Source organism: Solea senegalensis, linkage group LG20 (assembly GCF_019176455.1).
Source record: "Solea senegalensis isolate Sse05_10M linkage group LG20, IFAPA_SoseM_1, whole genome shotgun sequence".
Classification (NCBI taxonomy): Eukaryota; Metazoa; Chordata; class Actinopteri; order Pleuronectiformes; family Soleidae; genus Solea; species Solea senegalensis.
In genome coordinates, this window is record NC_058039.1 from 9,284,206 (window position 1) to 9,306,831 (window position 22,626).

Sequence of the window (22,626 nt, forward strand, 5' to 3'; positions counted from 1 at the left end):
AAATGTTTCTCTAATGTAAACAAAGAAAAAATTCCCAGAGCATTTAGACATGAATATTGGAAATGTTTATAGGCATGTAAAAATCAAATTGCTTTATTTTAAGTTGAGGTGTAAATACAGGTCACACATTCAGATTATGCTGATGAAGTGTTAGAAATGGATTTTCTGACCATTGGCTCCACCCCCTAATTAACCCACAGTGCAGACCCTCTAATGTCCTATTGTACAAACAGGACTTAAATTCAGGACAGACTGCTTCAGGTCCACATCTGCAGTCACTCAGTGACCCTGTAGGTAGCAGCACTGCTCTGTGTGTGACACTACTCTCCAACCAACATGCTGAACAAGACCAAGATGTTTGAAGCTCAGCTGCATCAGGATGCTTTCTTCTGGAAGAATAACACCTATGTGGCCAAGATTGCTTTTCTCCTCCAAGCTGCTCCACACAGGAGGCTCACCTTTACTCAGGTAAGACATTGTGTAATCAGACTGTGATCAGTGACTGTGTTCAAGAATTCTCTCCTTTAAAAAGTACAGTTTTTAGACTCGACTCTTTTTTTCCTTTGTAGTTGCGGTACTTAATAACATCTCTCACCGGTGACAACAGAAAAACAGTTAGGGGCAACATCAATGTCTGCTTAAACATTCACCCATGTTTTGTCAAGGTAAGAGTGCTTCAAGCAGTTTGATGATATAAAAGGAACAAATGACTCCCATCTGTATCAAATCTTAAACTCAGTTGTATTTTTCAGATTCCAGTGGACCCAAGTGTAGTGCGCAGTCTAGTACTCAAAAAATACTTCTGGACACTGGACCCCAGTCAGGTCACAATGAAGGTGCTGCGTCGTCACTTCATAGGAATCCTGCATCTCTTTCCTGAGTTGGCCTCCAAAGTGGAAACAGAAGAAAGGAATGGATCTTCAGAGGCCGTCTCAGCTCCCCGCTCTCCTGAACATGCGGCCTGCAAAGCCGTTCAGATCAGGTGTGAGGCCAAGTTCAGCGGTCCTTTCTCCATCGAATCGCTCCTGAAGAGAGACAGTCCCTGTGATCGGCCCTCCAGACCTTCTCCTCTCTCCAGTGTGCAGGTCAGAGTGGAGCTGCAGCCTCGGCTCACACACGGACAAGTTGGAACAAAGAGGCGCCTCAGCTGGGACAAAGAGGAAGATGGAAGTTCTCCTATCTGCTCAGCAGCTAAGACCATGAAGAGGATGCATGTGTGCACAGAGCCTTCATATCCCATCTTCACAAAACCTGCTCCTTACTTTACTTACCCACACGGTACCAAATACATCATTTACCCTGGACCAGCATTTACATAATGTCATTTGTGGCTGTATTGAGCTTTAGACCTGACCCAGCATCTTTGTGGAGCACTTTCTCCTTAAATTCTCCTTGTCTCCTCTTCTCAATAAATTGTTATAAAATGTTGACAATGTGATTGTGAGTGTGGTCATTAACAATGCAAACTACAAAAGCACAGCAACCATCACCCCAACAAAAGCTATCAATAAATAAAAGCTATCAGCTGTCAGTGTTGCCTCACTGACTTTACATTGAGTAGAAAGATAATAGTTGTCAAAATCACATCAAAATTCAGCAAATGATCACAGTAAACCTGCAGGTCTGGGTAAAAATGGCAGTGACTATAATGAATGAGGGGACAAATACTGAAATGAAGGTGATAAAACAGAACAATACTCATTTACAAGTACACAGGTTTGTACAAGTACACAGCATTTGTTATCTGCCACACATAAGAACTCAATCACCACAGTTACTGCTTATACATATTCATCTGTTGACTTGTATAGATCTCTGATTGTGACAAATTTGCATAAAGAGTTCATAACATGTTTGTTTACCTATATTTAAATTTTTCAGATCACTCTAGTTTATTTTGAAATTTCAACAGCTCGACTCATAAACCTAAAGCTTGGTTGTCAGTGCTGAACTGCACAGTCTGAAAAGTTTAGTGCAATTTAACAAATCCTCTTCATTAACATGGAATACACACCAACACTCTGACTCCAATATCTTACAAAGCTTAAAATCCTCTCATTTTAGGTGTAAATTACACAATTAAAGCATCTCTCTGTCAGCAGTATATCCATGCAGTTGGTCATAATCTACTTTTAAATACAAGAACACTAGATAAAGAGAAGTTTTGTTTTCAGTGTGTAATCTGACATAGATATTAAGTCACTTGAATAATTTTTTAATGAAATCATGTATTTACAGTTAGACGGAGCCGCCAACTTTGTCAGGAGTCAAAAATCTTAGAAAAACACAGGTTTAGTCTTGTGACTTCAACAATTTAAAAAGGTCATCGTAAATAAAATAACTTCAGTTCAACTACATTTAAAATTGTACTTTTGTTTAAGTGTACAACCGCGTCTGCATTTCACAAGAATAGAACAGTTTGAGTTTTGGTTTTTTATAACTATAGGCTACTATAGTATTATAAAGACCAGAAAGGAAAGGATAAAATATGAGATATTCAGCCGCAATTCACAACTTCACCAGTGGATGTCGGTAAATCCCACACACACACACTGTACTTTATTTAAATTTAGTTTTATTGTTCTACAAACTGCTTGTTTTTGTGAAATCAGATTAGTTTCAAAACAAAACTCCCAGGTTAAAGCATTCAACATTGACATTATCACACGGAAGAACAGTAGACGCAAGACTAAATGAAATAAAATGCCATTTTATTGTTCAGCCGTGTCATAACCTCGTCTCCAAAATAAGAACAGCAGGACTACAACTGTTTTTCGTCAACCAAGCTACCCTTGACGGCCAATAAAACTGGGTTTTATTAGACTGCCAGTGATGGCGTTAAAGACTTTTCTATCAGACATCCAATGACGGCATACAAAATAGTTGATAACCTACCAGTGATACTGTATATAAAACACTTGTCTCTAGATTTATCCCCGACCCACCCTCAATTTTACCCATTTCCCTCCTTAGAACATTTGTGACACTGACATTTTATGCTTAAACAAGCACATATTAAGAATGCATATTTCTCCATTTCTGAGATTATAAAAAAAACTACACAATGTTACACTTTAAGTCAGAGTACAATTCAACTGATTATTAGTGTTCTACACATTCGGCCATAAACCAAAGGAACATTGTATAATATCACTATAACTTAACACTACATGTAATATACGTTTAAAAAAAAAAAATTACAAATGATTAGCATTGAAGAGAAAATGAAGATGGCTAGTGAAGGCAAGCTGGGTCAGTACCATAACAGAGAAAGAGTAATACAAAAAGAAATAAAAAAATAGAATAGGAAAAATAGAAACAAAAACTGATAATACAGGCAAGGCTAAAACATGTGTTTCAAACTTTTAAGATCCACCTCATGTGCATTCATCCATATATAGGTAACCTGCTCCAAGACCTCCATTGTGCGATTCCACACCTCTGATTCTTAAACCCTTTCTTTACCCCCCTGTTTTGACTTGCTTCAACATTCCTATGGCAACCATCTTGTTTGTTTTCTTGTGTCAGGCACTTTCCTAGACCCCTTTATTTCTCTCTTTACCTTCAACAACACTACAGGTCAATAATAATGCTGCTCCGGACAATACAGGCCAATCACGATGCAGGTTCTATCAGAGTACAACTGCAGATAAACACAGGTAGAAAACAGGAATCGAGTTACAAATTTACAGTTTTTACTTAAAAAAACCAAGTGATTTGAGAGTTTAGGAGAAGCCCGTCTCACCACTCCTACAGGTCAGTGTCAAACCAGGCCAGCTGGTTGCTGTCCATCAGGTCCTGGGTGTGGCCGAGATCTGGCAGTGGGTCGGTGTGGTGGCCCAGGTCGGGAAGAGTGTCGGCATGGTAGTCAGCACCTTCCATCATGGGGTCCAACAGTGAGTCCTGGCCGTAGGCTGATGGATAAGTTCTGTAGGCTCCATCTAAAAAAAGGCAAAAACAAAATGCTTTAGTGCATGTGGATTATGTATTACCTCTCTAAATTCAATGAAAAATAATGATTTATCTCATATAAGTTAGAAATAGTCACAATAAACTTATTTTGACAACAAGATGATTTGTAATATCAGATTACATAAACAAGAGGTGAGAGATAAGAGTCAGCGATTAAAATGTTATTCACCATCTGGCCTATAAGCCAAAGGGTCCCCCTGAGCTCCCATATCCAGCCCCAGGTCTCCAGTCTAAAAAAAAGAAGAAAGGAAACAAGTTAGACGCATCATATCTGGTTTGTGTCACAATACTATTGCTGAAACTAATTCCTCAGTAGATGTTGTCAATCACACTTTTTCATTGCAATTTATATTACATTTAATGTTAGTGTATAAATAAGATACTGTATCTTTGCAGATGCAAGGCAACTTGTTATCTCCCTCCAATCTTAGGGTGCTGTAGGCAAAAACAAGTCTTGCTGCATCCAAGTCCAGGGTTCCTTTTAACGACTTGAATGTAACTCCGTTATCCTCATCCATACTTTTCAATGTGATACCGTTTGATATAATATAATTGTGTGTATACCTCATTCCAGGCCATGGGCTCAGTTCTAAACAAAGAGCTAGTCAACTCCACTGACAGACGTTTCTTGTAGTCCTGGGGCTTGTCCTCAGACATGCGGAACAGCACAGCTGCAGCATAGGTTGCTGCAGGAGGGAATGTACCAAAACACGGGTCAAGTCACTCTCACAGACGATCCAAAATGTAAACACAGTCTGTATTTATAGAGGGCTACTCACCAACTCCTTCATTGCGGGAGTGCAGCAGCTCAGTAAGAGGTGCGGTGGCTCCTTCGGCTTCGATTGCCTCAGCAGCTTCCTTGTCCTGTGCCAGTTCGCACAGCACACCTGCTGCCACACGCTGGATATTCTCCACTGGAGAATACAATAACTGATAAAGACAAAACATAGTTAGTGGTATGCATATATTGTGTTAAAAGAATAGTGAGAAGAGGCAAAAGCAGTCCAAAGATTTGAGATATCGGGATTCTGTTTTACCTGGACAAAGAGTGGAATGGTGTTGAGCCCTCTGATGACAATTCTGTTGTGGACATCCCGGGCCAGGATGTGCAGAGCTCCTGTGCAGCCCTCCACTATTTCTTCCATACGCACACCCTCCTGTTAAAGTGTGAGTAAGGGAAAAAGAAATTAACCACTAATATACACATATAGAAAACTCTGGAGTTTTGCTGATTTGGTCACGCACCACAAACTGTTGCTGATTGCCTCCCATGCTGGTGCGCCTCTGGGTGTCCTGGTGAGCTCGGACGAGCAGTTGGACCAGGCGGGGGATGGCTCCCTGCTCACGCAGAGCACTGTGGTTGGCTGGGCAAAGAGCCAGGTTCCTGATCAAACCAACTGTGGCCTAGATGGAGGGAATAATATAAATATATTGGTGGGTTAGAGGTAAATCTTTGTAATCACAGATGTTGGTATATGCACATTTCGTGGAAAATTGTGTTACTAGTTGGGGGAAAGTGAGCAAGTATGGATTCAGCTACTGACCTTGATTAGTGGCCAGTGGGAGGGAGGGTGCAGGAGTTTGACCACCACAGGCAAGCCGTAATGAAGACGCACAGCATTCTGGGCCATCTCAGCATCCTGGTGGCGAGAAGTCAGGTGGCGCAGGGCACAGACTGCTGGCTCTGTGATGTCCTCCCTGTCACCAGCACGGAGCACTGTTCGCACCAGAGCCTCAATGCCTCCAACCTGGTGGGATAAGATCAGTTAACTACACGTTATTGTGTGGAGAGAAAGAAAAGGGCATTCAAAGACTTCAGCCAAGATAAATAATAAACACCCAAATAGATATCATTAGTACCTGGCAGACCATGAGTTTGTTACTATAGTTGTTGCAGGTCAGGTTGGAGAGGATGCCAGCAGCACAGGTCACTACGTTGATGTCATCACTGCCCAGCAGCTGGACAAGGGTTCCTAAGAGACCCTCCATTCCCTCCTGAAGGGACCAGAAGATGAGTCAGCAAAAATAGAAAAAGAAGTAATCTCTCAGTAATTCTACTTATATTCTTTTTTTCTGAGATTCTAATGCTCAAACCTGAGGCTAAATACTTTGGTGACCACTGAGAGTGTTGTACCTGTTTAGTGGCAGCATCTGAAAGATTCCTTAGTGTCCAGAGACAGTTCTGGACCAGACGCTGGCTGGGGTCTGTCAGGTGAAGCCCCAGGGCCTGCATGCCACCTGCACACATGTCAAAGTAAAACAAATTCCTTATATCAGAACACACCAGCACTGTTGTGCTTCACAGAGAAATAAAAATGTATATGCAAGCACTTTTTAAGAATTACATTCTATTGCTATACGAGTATGTACATACCAGCCTCTACGATGGCAGGCTTATTGCTTGAGCAAACTGAGAGCACCTTAAGCACTCTACTTGTGGTCCACAGCAGCTTCTCATATGTGAATGTCCTCATGATGTTGACCAGGGCTTGGGGGCCACCGCTGGCCAAAATGATCAACTAAAACATAAAAAACATCCGTTTTAAAAGCAAACAAGAGAGAGACATTTAGATGTGTATTAATAGACTCAATGTTAATGTATGCATAAAACAGCTGGTGCTCTAATACCTTGCTTTCCTGATTGCCATATGCCAGGATCTGCAGGCAGTCAGTAGTGATTGCCAGGAACTTGACGTTGGTGTTTGAGAGCAGGGCAACCATCTTCTGCAGTCCGCCTGCGAGACGCACCGCCATCTTGGCCCCTTCTTGATGCAACAACAAATTGTGGAGTGTAGTGATGGCATAGAACAACACACTGTCCACTGGTGAGCTGGAAACACAAACATTTACGCATGAAAAACAATACTAATCCTTTGAAACCACAGTTAAATTAAAACAAACCAAGAATATGATTTTCCTACACTGAGCACTAGTAAACCTGCAGTTTCCTGGACTCACATCTTTACTACCAAACCTGAAGTCAATAGAAGAAAACTACAATTTCTTTTCAGCCCTTTAAACCTTGAGTGACAGTGTACAGTTTAGGTAGCTGCTCATGGCATGTGTATTCAAAGGGTGTAATGTGATTCTTTGGTGGAAATGCATGCAACATCAAATCAGAATACAACTCTTGTATTATACGAGCCTTCAACTTCAGAGTAGACAGTAAGTAAAAGACAATGACTTTTGGGTTCCATATATAAAGGGAATCACGACAAATTAAAAAGGTAATACTTTGTTATTGCAATTAATATAATATAACCCAACACATACCAGAGGCTATTAGAAAACACGTATTACTAGCAGGATAGAGCTTAACTCAAAATGTGTATAATGGCATTAGATTCTACCATTGAAGTTACTATTGTTTGACACAAGACAATGTTGTATTAAACACAAAGTTACAAGGAGCCCCAACAAACTACCCCGTCGAACCACAGTTATCAAACTGCTAAAAAAAATTCCAACACAGACAACTAACAAAAGGTTCAGAATATTCTTATTAGCTCAGGGTTTTCCAAAAGTATTCAACTGAATGTACACTTACAAGTTCCTCGAACATGTTCTGTCGAGCTAGTAGCACAGTCTCTCCAGTTTCTTACCCCAGCATCTTGACCAAGGCAGGGATGCCTCCAGACTTAAAGATCGCAAGAAGCCCCTCACGATGATGAGACAGGTTATGCAAGGTGCCAGCAGAGCAACGAGCCGTCTCCACATCACCAGTGTTCTGCATAGCACGAACAACTGCAGAAACCATTTGTGGTGAACGCATCAGGGCGTGTCGCGATGCCTCCTTCTTTGACAACTGATGAACCATTACAGCTGCTTTATTCACAACCACCTAGGACAGAGGTAATATCTGTTAGGGATCTATGGTCCAAGAAGGGAGCACACAAACTTGATTACCAATGGCTTGAATAATACCATAAGTTACCCAACAGGTAGTGTTTTGCGTTGGTGAACTATTTCATATGATCATTGAAAACAAACCTGGTCTTCATCATTGAGCAGTTTGGTTAGCTCTGGGATTGCACGAGTGGCCAGCTCGGCATCATCTTGATAGTTAATTAGGTTAACGACGGCATGCTTCAGCATCTGAGAGGGTTCTGCCAGGCGCTGCACTGCGGTTGGGTGAGCAGCATCCAGTTGGGTGGGTGGGATCTGGATGCCCTCCTCCAAGGTCTCAGGGAACATGGCAGCTCGGACGCGCTGGGCCCGAGTCATGGCATAACCCTCGATGTCTGAATAATGACAAAATGACGATTAACACATAGAGATTATTAGAGAATTAGACTAACACATGACTCAGTAGCTACAATACTACATGTATTACAAATTACAGACCTGTGGTCTCGGGAGTGAAGGGCTGGTTGAACTCCCAATCGTACAGAGATGGATCATCCTCCTCGGCATCAGGATTACCCTTACCACTCAAAGATGGTGCAGTGGTGGTGACTCCAGACTGGATGCCTGAATCAAGGTAAGACTGCTGCTGCCATTGGCTCACAGCAGCCTTACTGTCTCCCATTGCCATGTCCAACTCCATCAAATCAGCTACAAAAGAAAAAGGACAAAACATAAGGACCAAAAGGCAAAAAAACAATTTACTTTTACTTTAGTTTCTAACTTGAAGCAAAGCTTTTCTTAAAACCAGTGGACTTACAGTGTTTAGAAAACCGTAAAAAATTAAATCTCAAGTTTTTGAAAATGAGGTAAATTAATGTATTACTTTAAGTGGTGGTTATTTGCTGTCCAAAAATATACAGGGATATGTGAAAATTGCGTACCTAAAATGCCATTGCTTTTAAGCAAATGTGTGACACTGGTAATCATTGAGTGGGTGAATATGAAATTCCAATTACAATCCTAACAAATGTGTCCTCCTCCCCAAGAATAAACTTCAAAAGGAACAGAGAGCATTTTAAAAAGGACGCCATGTGCTCACCTGGCTCCAAAGTTTCCAATTACCACAGCACCTAAAGGCTCAACGTATCTTATTCATCTACACTGCACATTTTTAATATGGCAATCAAAATTACTTCTGAACGGCCATGTTAAAAGTGACATAAAATATTAAAATGCGTTATGATGTTTTTTCATACTTACACTGGGTAGCCATTGTTCTTGCCTGCCCTGAGCCCGCACAGCAGATTTGTCTGAAAAATGGAAGAGTTGCAGGGAAACTGAGACAAATCTCACTCTACCTCGACTTCTTGTTTGCCAAAGCTGTGCCAAAGTCGCAATGTTTATGCGTTTATACTACGTGTTCTCAATGATCAAGCTTCTGTATTCTGCGCTACCTGTGTCAGATCCTTTTGATTCAGACGCTTGTTTGGCTCACTAACGTAGCTACGAGGGGAAATGCCGAGCCTCCACCTCCAGCCGAGAAAGCAAAGCGGTGGGTATTTCCAGGCCAGCACGAACACAATTCACCATTCAGCAGCAAAGAACATCAAAGGCATATTTCTCCCCCTCCCCCTACCACGGCCAAGTTCCGACCTCGCAGCTTGGGTTTCCAATGAGAGAAACTCTCCCCTCCGCCCCGCAATCACTTCAATGACTCCTCCTCTAATGGTAGGTCTGACTACGAGCGAACTGGCTGCTTAAAACCAAACAAAACCCACAGCTAGCATCAAAGGTTAACTCAACCATCAACGTATTTTGTTAACAAACAATTAGCGCCACCAACACAAGCTAACAGGTTGGATAACTTACCTTGAAAGCTCGCTAGGCTAACATAACATGCGTAGCTAACCGTTCGACTGGTTAGCAAACTAGCTAACATAAACAAACACTGTGTAGAGAATCACTCACCGGGTCCAAATAAAGAAGACGCACTCTTTAACGTAACAGCTATTATACGCATTTACTGGTGTGGATTAATCCACTGTCAAAGTCGCACATTTAAGTGAAAACCCTGCAAATGTTGAATTCTGGTTTGATTAGCCTCGCTAGCCAGGACGTATGAAAAGTAGATCCAAGCGCCACCGTACAAAACCTGCTGTGCTGCCAGCCAAATCTGAAAACCCCACCGGAGCCCCCTCCCTCGGCAAAGAGGGTTTTCTTTAAAAAAACGAATACAGATACGGTGTAAATGACTTGTGTAACAGGCGTAGTAAGCACAACATTTCTTACCAGAGTCGAGTGGCTCCTCCGTGGTTCTTGTCAGGGAGATTTCCTCTTTTCTCTTGGCTGAAAATAGGAAAACGCTGCGAGGTGAACCACCCGTGAGAGTCCGAACCACACCCGCGGCTGCTCCGCCGAAGATGCTGCTTCCGCCTATGCGATCGAGCATCAAGATGGCGAGAGGAGGAAAAATATAGTATTCCGCCGCACTAGGAAAAAATAGGGCGCCATTTTAAACAAACTTATAGCGTCGAGACTACCAATTTTCACAATCGTTGTCGTTTTTTTATATTAAGAGCTGAGGACCATGTCCGTTTTATACATTTTCACTTATATAAATGAAAGATGCGTGATACTTGCTGCTCTGGTGGTGGGAAGGGCGAGGTGCATTCATTAGAAAGGAATGTGATTCATGAGCTGCTCTGGGTATGAGGGGTTTAATTAACATTCATTTAAGACAGAGACCCAAACAGGACTATATCATGTATTTATTTATCAGCATTAAGTCATAATTTGCAAATATAAACATGATCTTCTCAACAATCTCCCTTGTCTTGTATATTTTCAAAAGCTTGTTTGCAAATGATCGGCTACAGTGGTTAAAGAAAAATAAGCAGAATTATTTGTAATTTGTAATTGCAATCAAATGCCACAATAAACTGCTGGTTTGCTTGTCTCTATAGTTTTTGTTGTAATGATCTATTATCATACCATCCAATAATAATCTCCTATGTATGATGAGAGGCGTGAAAGGGCTTAACTATGTAGCCTGTGTTTCTTTTCTAATTGTATAAAATTACATGTGTGTACTGTATCTACCCTGTGGGAAATGATTCATTGGCTGGCTGTGATTTTAATTGTCTGTACTTGCACATCTACTTACACACCCATGCAAATTTTCACAGCTATTTTTGGTAGGACATAGTGCTATGACAAAGCCTAATCCCTAACCTTAACCATAACCATTTAATGCCTACTCATAACCCTAACAGAACCACAATTAAAAACTTAATCTTAACTTTAAAGAGGCTATATGTAAAATATGCAACTCGCGCGTAAAAAGGGAACAACAATTCCAATTAACAATATTAAAGACACTTTCAAAACACAGCATTGTTTGAAAGACTCAAAGCGCTGTAATAAATATGCCAGGCCTGTACATGGTGCTGTAATGCTACAACAAAAACACACCAAAAATATACAAACTTTTCTTTTTTAAATAAAGCTTTATTCAAATAAGTATACATACTATCACAGAAACAAAGACAGAATGAACCATGCCAGTGGGACTAAGGAAATAAAAGTTATCATGAAGCGAATAGGCCAAACAATCTTCAAACACAAGAAGCGTACCATGACGAAGATAGTGACAGCAAATGCAACATCAAGAGAGAGGTGGGGCTATGACGTTATAATTTTCCAAAGAAGCATATCAGTTGTAGAGATGAAAACGTGAGGGTGATGTTTTGAGATTTTTGTCACTCTGGAACCTATTTTCCAAAAACAGTGCATTTAGGGCTCCCAAAATGCTGTTTACAAGGACAACTGGTCCTAAAACAGTGTTGTGTTTACTCCACAGGTAACAAAGACTACGATTGTAGCAGACTCATGGGAAAGCACTATTTGACAAAACTGAATCAAAAGGTTTTGATGAGAATTTTAAGGAAAACAATGAAAACGGTGAAAATGTGCGGCATAGTAAAGTGCATGTTCATGTGCCACACACGTGCCATAAACTAGAGGTCAAAGTCCAAAGTGTCATAGGGGACACACTTACTGTGGAGAATGAAAGCGTACGACAACCTATTGTATTTCAATAATCAGTTGAAGTATTTTCTTTTCAATTCATAAGCCAGTAGAAATACTGTATATTCAGACACATTTATGTTAATAATGTAAATAATTTTAGACCGTGGACAGTGATAAGATGAAGAAGCAGACTGCATGAGACCAGAGCAAATGGAAGTGTGAGTTTTTTCATTCACCGGGTTGAACGATTTCCTCATATGGTATTTTATCATTTATCTCACAATTAAAACATACGAGGCTAGTCTTCCACTGCAGTGACAATAGCAATGTGTTCCACTGACGTGAGTGATAATAGGAGCAGCATGGAAAATATAAAAAGCCAACATGAGGAGAAATACAAGAGAGAACTAATTTCAAAGATCAAATAATATTTCAGATTGCTTTTGGCGTTTTTTTTCCCCATTTGCTGCTTCTTTTTTTCACAACCATTTATGTCCACCATATTCTGCACCAGATGCTCCAGAGACATTTTAATTACATGCAATTGTTTTCTTATAGACTCAGGATTCTGCACAAGGGCACTTCAGCAGGGGAAGAGTAACGACTTACAGCCTAATCTAAAGATATATAGCTAAAGGCTCCTCATATGCAGCAGTCTGACCCTTTAAATCATCTCCCCTTTCATTGTCAGCAGTGAAAGAAAACAAGAGAAGCCAGTTGGATGAATCCGAATAAATACACCTTTTATTTGACTGGTTTTCAGATCTGATTATACAAACGCCAACACAGAGCTTTGAAATAACAGGACCAATCAGCGAGACAATGACTGTACATTTGTGATGTGACCCCCTTCCCCAAATTAATGTTATTACCCTTGTCCACCCAATAACCCTGCCCAGAAACTATTAAACTGCATCACTAGTGCCTCTTTCTGTGCAAATAAAGCTCAGTTACCCACCAACACTTCAACTCTTCCTTTTCAGTGCACTATCAGTTATCTACAGGTTTGAGCATTATTTACCACAAGGGGATGTTGTCCAATTGTAGAGCTGGGTGTCATGATAGACCCTGGGTGCCTTCTACACAGTAGTACTAGTACTAGTGCTGGAGTGTGAACTTTTTTTTGATTTTGTAGTATATTCATTAATCAGGTTTGGTGTGTGTAAACCAGTAAAAAGAGCTGCTCCGGATGCATTGTTTAAGTGGCCGTAGTGTAAGATAGTAATGTAATCGTCGCTTCTTGGTTGAAATGCAAACAGCCAACATCTGTCAACATACAGGCCTAAGCAGGATGACGTAACTTAACTTAATATTCTTTACTCAATTCACTCTCTCAGACACACGCAAGCGCACACACAAATACTGGTATGTTTGTCCCTTCGTCTAATAAAAACAAAAATTTGCAATTTTGTTTCCGGCATATTTTTTTGTTCATAATTCCTTCCTCTGGTCAGGCATACCTGCCCCACATTAAACACACACACACACACACACACACACAATCATCCCTATAGTACCCAAGTGCAGTTTACTCGACTTGCTCTGTTCAGCAGTTCCTCCTGTAAAAACACTAACTGTACCATCACAATAAATGGATGGATGAAACGCTTTCACTCTTGCAGTCAGTCTTTTTCCAACCCACCCATCCCTTCTTCTCATCCTAGCCATCACTCCCCCCATTTGTCCCCCACACCATTTACTCTCACGTAACAGACAGCCGTAACAGTGACAGATACTCGCCCTCAGCGCAACCAGCCAGGAAGATAAAAGAAAAGGAATGGAGAATAGTGTGTGGGAGATGATGTAGTGGAAGAGCGGGTGAGTTCTTCATCTTCATCTCGAGGAAAAATTGAAAGAGAACAGGGAGGAGAAAATAAAGAAAAAAGTCCCAAAAGAGTCCATCCCTCCGAAATCCCCTACTTCCCTTCTTCTCCCCACAACTTTGTAATGGAGAAGGTGCTGAGGCTGGAGGGAGGGAGGAAGGACAAGGAAGGGTGAAAGGTGACTGAGGTCGAGCATGGGAGGAGAGCAAGGTGAAATGTGTTTGTCTTCATGTGTCCTGACCGTCGGTGGCAGGGGACTCGTTGGCATTGGACAAGTCTGAGTCCGTTTCCCGGCTGGATATGCGGTCCAGTTCTGCCTGTACATCACTCAGGCCCAGCTTGGAACCTGCAATTCATGGAGGTAGATACACATAAACATGAAATATAATGCAAATCACAGAGGCTCACCGGCATTTATCCAATGCTTCAATAAGTGATAAAGGCATGATGCAGTAAGTACAATACACAAGGTTAAAATAAGAGCTGGGTGAAATGGGAATATTAACTTCTAATTTCAACGTTTTATTACTTTGGGATGATATAGAATCTTTTGCATTAAGGTTTACATAATGGATTGTAGCAATACAAATTTTATTCTGACCTGGGTTTAGATCTTCAGTTAATTAGTTAACCTATGGTTCAAACTATAAAATATCCAAATTCAAAGTATGTATATTTTATTCCATTACTACCCAGCCTTTATTTCAACCATGTGTAATGACTGTGACAAATGTTAGTTGTGAGAAATGCAATGGAACATGCCAATAAATAAATGAATAAATCACATGAAGGGGGAGCAACGGGTGAAAATCAGGGATGCGATTCTCAATAAAGGGGGTTATTCTTCGGCTGGCACCTGGCTTGTTTGCTTGGTTAAATTTCCATAAATGTCAACATGGCCACTAGCGGGAGATGAATACACATTTTCCAATACATACAGTGTCCAAATGGCTAAATCCATTCACCTTGCCGTTTTTCTTTCAGACAGAAATCTTACTGAAAATGTAGAGTTAATAAAAACTGACAGCTTTGCTGCAAACGAAATAAAGGTAAATCACACAGACAGTATACACGAACAAACTAACTTCATTTATAGTCACATGCTATAGAAATTAATGATACAGGAGGTCTGATCCCTGCATTATTTAAAGAAAGTTTGAGGCTCAGGGTGGAGGGTGGTGGACGGATGGATGGGGGAAGGAACAAATGGATGCTTCTGAAAATGAACAATAACACACAAGCAGGCATAAATGAAGAGAGTCTCTATCACACACACCTTAACGTGGCCAGCATCCTCTGACTAGTGCACATACATACAAACGTTATGGAGGATGTTAACAGTGAAAATCCACAGCATAGACTATGAGTGAAGTTAGAAATGACATTTAGTCACAAACAGGTATAAATGATGACTGATGTGTTTGTGTGGCCGCTGGTCGATGCACTCAGATCATATCACAAATCCTTTTTTTCCATGTGTCATGAAGGACAGAGGTGACAAAATAAAAGGCCAGCAGATGGAAGGTGGAAACAAAAAAAGGAGATGAAGGACGATGAGTGAAATATGGGTTTTGCTTTTTGTGGTGCAGAACCACAGCACTGTATCAACATCTAGGGCTGGAGCCACACTGGATGCATGTCAGATGTGTTTTGCAGCCGCTGCTTTGTTTCACATGGGGTTTAACTTAACAATTACATATTATTGTTAAACACAACTTGTGCCTCCGTACTCAAATAAACACCTGGACTCTTCAATATGAAGCCTTGTTGTGCTTCTACTTTGAGAGATACCGGACATGTTATTCTGACACATTCAGACAGATGTAGACATTAAGACGATAAGTCAGCCAATCAGCCAATCTTTCATGTTCTTTGGAAATGCCCCACGATTGCACCACACTGGCAGAAACTAAGAGAATGCAAGGGCAACATTTTGAAAGTGAAACTTCCATTTTCTTTTGAGGTATTGAGGCATTGGGAAAGAGGAACAAAGACAGAGATGCCTATTGTAGACGATTGGGTTGAAGTAATGCACAATATTTATGTGATGGAAAAGCTGCCCTCTATCAGAGTACCATCAGATAAATGTAAACACCTTTTGGCATTTTGGGGCAGGATTTTGTGGAATAAAAGTAGTAAATCATCTGGACTCCTAGGTTCGCTGCTGCAGAGTCTAGAACGTTCAATGTTAATAGGTATGTCAGCATTGTTCATCCGTAGAAGTAGATACAGTATGTATGTGTGAATATATATAGAGTATATATTATATATTTGTGTGTTGATTTGTTGTCTCGGTCTCTCATCTCTACTTACTCCTCCTCCTCTCTCTCTCCCCCACCTGTCCCCAATTTCCCTTTGAACCCAGCCCACTGAGGCAGATGGGGCTGAACATCTTTGAGTCTGGTTCTGCCAGAGATTTCTTCCTGTGAAAAGGGAGTTTTTTTCTCTCTCCACTGACACCTAGGGCTTGCTCATTGTGTGATTTGCTGGGCTTCTTTTTCTGTCCTTATCTCACCAGGTAAGATGCCTTGTAATATTTGATTAGGCTTGATTGGACTGTATAACATTTGTTCAGTAAAGTGTTACATACAGTAAATAAAGTGTATTACTATGAACACGAGTGCCTAAATGAAAAGAAAGATGTTCTGTGATGCAGATATGCTGCTCCTGCATCCAGTGTGGCCTTAGCCTTTTACTTTACATGCGTGTATTTGGCCCCCCTGTGTGTGTTCTCACCTGACTTGCGTACGGTTCCTGGAGTGTTATTCCCGCCACCAGGCGTCCCAGGACCAGCCGTCCCTGACTTCTTTGTGAGTAGACTGTTGAAGAAGTTGGCCAACACACCCTCACTGGTCTGACCTGCAGTAGACAAGAAGCAATGTTAAAACAGACACACAATGACTGAACAATGGATGTGTGCAACGATGACGTACCCGACTGTGGCATGGTGTTTGCTACGTTGGCCGCTGCAGAGCGATTACTCGTCCTGGGGGAACCAGTGGGTGCTCTGCTGGTGGTGTCCTATAAACAGCAGATTATTTCACACATACCAACACTGTAATTTTTAATTTAACCTATGAGCCAAAGTAAACAAAAAAGGATCACTCACCACGGGTCGCCCTGCTGTTACAGCTGGCTGTTTGGCAAGCAGCGACTGCAAATTAGAGCACAATAAGCACACTCCCTCCAATTAGTGCTTAATTAGCATATCACGACTCTCAAGCCAGATTCTATTCCCACATGCAGGAAACCAATGTTAAAATAACTGATGTGTTTCCTGACCTGCAGTTTTACCAGAAACACTTGGTCATCTTCTGCTTGAATTTCTTTTTCATGAACAATCTGGTGAGAGAAGAGGGAAAAACAGGTTTCTCTTTGAGCATTTCCTTTTAAGTTCTATAACAGATAATGTAAATATCCTGCAAAGATGTCTGGTTAAGCTTAAAAAAAAGGTACTGATTTAAGCTTTTAGTGGGAGCTCATACCTTTCTGACCGGTGGTTTGACTACTACGTCCTCAAAAGTGTCATCTGCTTTTACTGTCTGGAAGTTCTCGTGAAGTATGGCAATCTTTTTCTCATTGTCCCAACCTGATGGACTGGTAGAAGAGAGCGAGGGTTACAAAACAAACACAGGTGGACACACAGTCCTTGAACTCGGACATGCACTTACATGAAGACGGCATCTCTTTCCACTACTTGTGCAGGGCAGTGGAAGGGGAAGCCGTAGAGTCTATGGACCAGATATTTGTAGAGGATGTCCAGGTTCTTCATCTCCTTCACTGAGGTGTAAACTAGAGATGCGCCGTCTGACACAGCTGTCAAGGGCATTTTCAATATCACGACACATCATATTTGGGCACAAAGACAAACTCAACACCATTAATAATGACACAAATCTTCGGCAACAGCACCACGGGGGAAAAAACTGATTCTAGCCGAGACTAACTGCTACCATTTCACAGAAGAAATAAAGCACAGGCTCATTTTGAACACAATAACCACTGACGGTGTAATAACTGTCTGCACTCAACCCTGACTGATGAAATGATTCTATAAACAAACATTGTCAAGTGGTAGTCGCTGATGTGTGACTTTTATCAAACTCTCTTTGCAACAAAGCAATATGAATAATATAACATCAGACACAGCTGACAGTGGTCAAAGTAGCGCAAGAATACCATTGCTGGGAACTGTGGCTTTGGCCTGAGGAGAGAGCACAAATCACATTTTCCATGACAAATTATATATTAATCAGAATTCATCAGCAGCTCCCAAAACCTGTAGATGAATATAGTCGATTCAATTAGTTCACTGGGACTTTTTAAATGTTTAGTTTAAGCAACGTTTGGCCCACATTTATTAGACAATGCTGAATTTGTAAGGGATACACTGAAGACAGAAACGCCTGATGTGGAACTGAATGAAGTCCAGGTGTTCATCCCTGTAGTCATGCTCCTTCTCCAATGTGCTGATGGCGTCACACTAAAGAATGAAGACAGAAAATAAGTAGGTGTCAGAAATAAAAATGTTCAAGTACACTTCTCTTGAGTGGCAAAGAATGTTTGAGCAAAGTGTAGAGCCCAGCAAGAGGCGTGTGTACCTTGGTGCAGACCACAACAAGTGGTATGCCCAGGTTGTTTGTAAGTGTGTTGTCTCCTAATGGCAGGAGCACGCTCTCCTCCTCTTCACTCCTCCTCTGTGGGGTGCCATCCTCCCCACTGCCTGGCTCTGTGTACTCCTGGAACTGTTTGACAACTGCACATAACCATGCAAAATGAGTAAACACAAACAATAAGACCTAGCATGGTTTGAAGGATTATTCTCATAACCAGGCCTCCTAACACCAAACCAATACACCAGTTGGCCTGATTATTATCAGTATGACTCACGTCTGTGCTCCAGCTCTCGCAGCGTTTCTGGGGCGATCCGGAGTTTGTCGATGTGTTCCCTAGCGACGGCAGCCCACTTCTGAAGGGTGTCCAGGGCGTTCCAAGGCCGTGACATGTCAATCGTTATCAGCAGCAACGTGTTGCTGACTGAATCCACTGGTACAGCTACTCCCTGCAGACCTTTGTGGTAAAGGTCTCCATCCAACACCCAGGCATTACACCTGGTGTGGTCTAAACACACAACACACACCACTTTAGTACAACTATTTATTCTGTTGTGACAAAAAGAATAAGTATGAACGGATGTGGTTATTTTATCAGCTACAAGCAGGTGCTGGTTACCTTCAATATCGTCGTCATGGACACTGAAGTAGAGGTATTCCAGGCCACGCCCTTTCATGTACTCTTCCACCCCCTGTAGCTTTGCAACCAAGGTGGTCTTCCCGGAGCCCACCTCACCTAGACACACACAAATAAAATCAGTCGGTGAAGGACATGATACACGTTTTTCTATTTTCTTATCACACGAGACAAATAGCAAAGCTGGGGTGACATAGGTGGTTCATATGTTGTCTTTTCATTATCTTTGTTTACATTTTTTCAGTGTCTTTTGTTTAGATGTTTTTCTTTATATAATGCATTGATTAATTCAGTGAAGCTGCAGCAAATTCAGTGGTTTCTGCAGCTTCCAGGTTGTTGCACAGATGTGACTAAAGTGCAACAACCGCTGGCATCTTTAAACTCAAACTTTCTGTCAGCCTTCACTGCTATCATACAAATAAAATATTAGGTATCACATGATTACTAATTCAAAATTATTATTGCACAAATAATTACATTAAATGTATTTTGATGACGTTTGTGCATAACTTATTTTATCAATTTGAATGGAGCACATTCACAGAACTACAGTGCGTTATATTATCCAAGGCCATTTTAAGGACCATGGTTAAATAACCTTTTAGGGTAAACTGTTTTAATGGTGACATACAACTTATTATTGCTTTAATGTGCTGTCTTTACAGATGATTACAAATTTGCCAGCTCGTTGATTAGCTGGAATGGGTAGCAGGTTGTGGATTATCTCAGACGGATGTAGAGACATTGAGTGTGTGTGTGTAAACGTGGATGATGACAGAGAGAAAGGGAGGCACCGTCTCTCCTTCAATGGCCGCGTGTCCCCTGTTTTAACAACAGCTCAATGGTTTGTCTCATCCTGTCAGCATCAAGGGTGAAAGTCCTGGGGGGGGCATTGTGAACACAAATGAATAATACTAAAATAGCATAGTAACGTTCGTTGAAGGCTCAATATCGGCTGCTTTTTATGTATTGTAAGAGGAGGACAGACAGGTTACATACTGACGTCTTCATCCTTTTATAAACGTCCATCTGACATCAATAATGTCAACATTTTTAGCCGAGTTATTTTAGTGACATTTTAGATTTCTCTAGTGACATATTACTGAACAGATGTATAAATATATGTATTTGATTTAGATGTTCAGTTCAACATTTATTCAGTTTCTATTTAAGACAAATATTGTTAAATTTCCCCTCCTGTTTACTCTCTTGAATTTTACTGTTTATTGTCCCCCCAACAATAAAACGGAAAAATTCAACTTCAAAAGGATTAGCACTCGTACAACCAGGAAAGTTTTCTGTATTTAAATGTGTGTGGTGAGACTGTGGAACAAAGCATTCAAGAGTTTAAAATCTGGGTATAAAATTTGATTTGTCAGTCATTCAGTCATCATCTACCACTTTATCGCAGAGGGTCGCGGGGGGTGCTGTGCCAATCTCAGCTGACATAGGGCGATAGGCGGGGTACACCCTGGACAGGTCGCCAGTCCAAGCGCTAACCACTACACCAACCATGCAGCCTCCTTTTGTTTCTATCAATGTAAGGATTTTATATATTTTGGTGTATATGTCTGATAATTAGAATAATAGAGCTGAAACTAACAATTATTTTCATAATTAATGAATCTCTTGATTATTTTCACAATTAATCGAGTAATCTTTTGGTCCATAAAATGTCCACAAACCAAAATGATTCAGTTTTTAATGATTTCAGAAGCTGAAACTATCAGAAACCTTGTTTTAATCTTGAAAAAAGCTTCAAACCGATTAATCGATTATCAAAATAGTTAATCGAGTTTCAGCTCTATAATATATTATGCACTTATATCATTATTATTGTATATGTATATATAAGACAGTTATGTTATTAATAGAATAATAAGAAAAGAAAATGTATTATATATTATGAATAATTATAAATTATGTTTATAATGACCATATAGCTCTACACAACATTATGAAGGTAATTAAATATGTTAGGGTATATAGATTTGGTTGTTTTTGTTGTTTTTTTCCACTCTGTTTATTCTTTTTTCTTATTCCTGTATTTGTCTGTTTCTTTCTTTTACATGTTCAAATAAACTTTCATATCCATATATGCGGGATTTTCGCCCGTGGTCAGCATCACCTCCACTTAGCCGCTACTAGCATGACTGGACGCTACAATGACTTGCAGTGTTTTGAAGCGACCACGCTGTCTCAGAGGATGATATTGGAGTAAAGAGACGGTGTCTAAATGTATGTGGATAACAAATACACCTGTCTCTCCTCACTGCTAGCCGACGCTCCAGCTACCAGGTTAGAACACAAAGCACCATGCTAGCTCAGCTCAGCTCGGCTCAGCTCAGCCGTGTTATGACATGATGAGCAGCTGGCGGTGCTAAGCAGGAGACTGCAGAGAGACACAGATACCCACCCATGACCAGGACATTCTTCCCAGACGGTAGCTTTGATCTTGAGTGGGTTGATACTTCACTGAGGATGGTGGACCTGCAGAGGACAGAGCAGCCCCGTTACAAACACACAGAAGGACACACACACTGTTCATTCATTAACACACAAACAAACAAAAAAACAAATGATAACAGCGAGAAGCTAACGCGAGCTAGTGCTACAGTACGTGTGTGTGTGTGTGGCGGCAGCCAGGGCAGTGCTGGTGCTGATGCTAGTTAGCCTCGTTAGCGGGCTAGCTGTCAAACCATCCTCATCCCAGCACAATGGAGCCTCTGCGCCCACAGCCCACTGAGTCCACGCTCTCAAAAAAACATCTTAACAAAAAAAAAACCGCCACCCACCATAAATTCTGCCCGTCATCCTCCTCCTGGTTGGAGTTGTCCAGTGTGCCCTTAGGTCCAGTGGAATTGGAGGATAATAGTGTACTCCTCCCTGACGTCGCCATCTTCGCAGGGTTTGGAGACCGAGCGCAGCGCCCGGATGTAGCGGCTGTGCACTAACCCCAGTCTGTTGCACCGCACGCCGGGGCCGGGGCGTGGTCCGTCCCGCACAACGCTTGTGCTCACGGCTCCACGCGTGACCTCATCTGCGAAGTGACCGATGATGAAACTTGACTAGAAACTGAATACAGTTGTCTTTCGATAAGTCAGATACAAACCAGTGACATAGTGTAGGCTGAAATGCATTTGTTAGTAATCATCTTAGCGTTTGGTTCTCAAATAGGGGGTCCGAGACCCATCAGTGTCCGTAGCTCACTGCCAGAAGATCCGTGCATTTTTCAAGATGCAATCTTTGAAATTATCATTACATTACAATACATGCTCATGTATTTCTTATCACTGGTGCCCTAAGTAAGTCACCTCCCACCTGACATAGGGCAAAGGACAAAGGGACAAACTCTTTAATCTAACTAATTATGGTCAGAAATACTTGTATCCAGGTATATTTTGGATCTTAAGTTCAGAAATTCTGGATAGATAGATAGATAGATAGATAGATAGATAGATAGATAGATAGATAGATAGATAGATAGATAGATAGATAGATAGATAGATAGATGGATAGATAGACAGACACGCAAACAGATAGATAGATCCAAATCCATTTTTTGAAACAAATATCATATAATAACATTTGCCTCCTAAATCCGTGCTTTTATTTATGAGTATATGGCACAGGGTTATTAAGCCGATGGACATAAAGCTGGGACATCCATTAAGAATTGAAATTCAAATGTGCCAAGTTATTATAG

The 22,626-nt window shown here is 41.1% G+C and overlaps 3 protein-coding genes across 4 annotated transcripts; 1 reads left to right on the forward strand and 2 right to left on the reverse strand.

The window, feature by feature from the left end:
• Window positions 1-336: 336 nt before the first annotated feature.
• Window positions 337-1,348, forward strand: LOC122786810. The gene is made up of 3 exons (XM_044053307.1): window positions 337-468; window positions 570-665; window positions 753-1,348. Exons 1-3 carry the CDS (start codon window positions 337-339, stop codon window positions 1,317-1,319), a joined length of 795 nt encoding a protein of 264 aa, XP_043909242.1. The 3' UTR covers window positions 1,320-1,348.
• Window positions 1,349-2,694: 1,346 nt separating this feature from the next.
• On the reverse strand, window positions 2,695-10,245 carry LOC122786353 (catenin beta-1-like). Of its 2 annotated transcripts, none has more exons than XM_044052603.1 (17): window positions 10,108-10,245; window positions 9,079-9,128; window positions 8,317-8,526; window positions 7,963-8,213; window positions 7,575-7,813; window positions 6,601-6,802; window positions 6,347-6,491; window positions 6,107-6,210; window positions 5,833-5,967; window positions 5,517-5,720; window positions 5,218-5,376; window positions 5,010-5,129; window positions 4,752-4,902; window positions 4,537-4,658; window positions 4,142-4,202; window positions 3,746-3,941; window positions 2,695-3,643 (listed from the first exon to the last, which is right to left on the reverse strand). In XM_044052603.1, exons 2-16 carry the CDS (start codon window positions 9,089-9,091, stop codon window positions 3,751-3,753), a joined length of 2,307 nt encoding a protein of 768 aa, XP_043908538.1. In that variant the 5' UTR covers window positions 9,092-9,128; window positions 10,108-10,245; the 3' UTR covers window positions 2,695-3,643; window positions 3,746-3,750. The 2 variants fall into 2 exon arrangements, with proteins under 2 accessions (XP_043908538.1, XP_043908539.1); XM_044052604.1 differs by lacking the exon at window positions 10,108-10,245 and adding an exon at window positions 9,787-9,922.
• Window positions 10,246-12,564: 2,319 nt separating this feature from the next.
• dync1li1 (dynein, cytoplasmic 1, light intermediate chain 1) lies at window positions 12,565-21,869 on the reverse strand. The gene is made up of 13 exons (XM_044053012.1): window positions 21,716-21,869; window positions 21,337-21,410; window positions 18,903-19,019; window positions 18,561-18,791; window positions 18,272-18,426; window positions 18,060-18,153; window positions 17,342-17,477; window positions 17,156-17,267; window positions 16,953-17,012; window positions 16,780-16,824; window positions 16,604-16,691; window positions 16,407-16,529; window positions 12,565-14,016 (listed from the first exon to the last, which is right to left on the reverse strand). The coding sequence occupies exons 1-13, from the start codon at window positions 21,817-21,819 to the stop codon at window positions 13,898-13,900; spliced, it is 1,458 nt and encodes a 485-aa protein (XP_043908947.1). The 5' UTR covers window positions 21,820-21,869; the 3' UTR covers window positions 12,565-13,897.
• Between the last annotated feature and the right edge of the window lie 757 nt (window positions 21,870-22,626).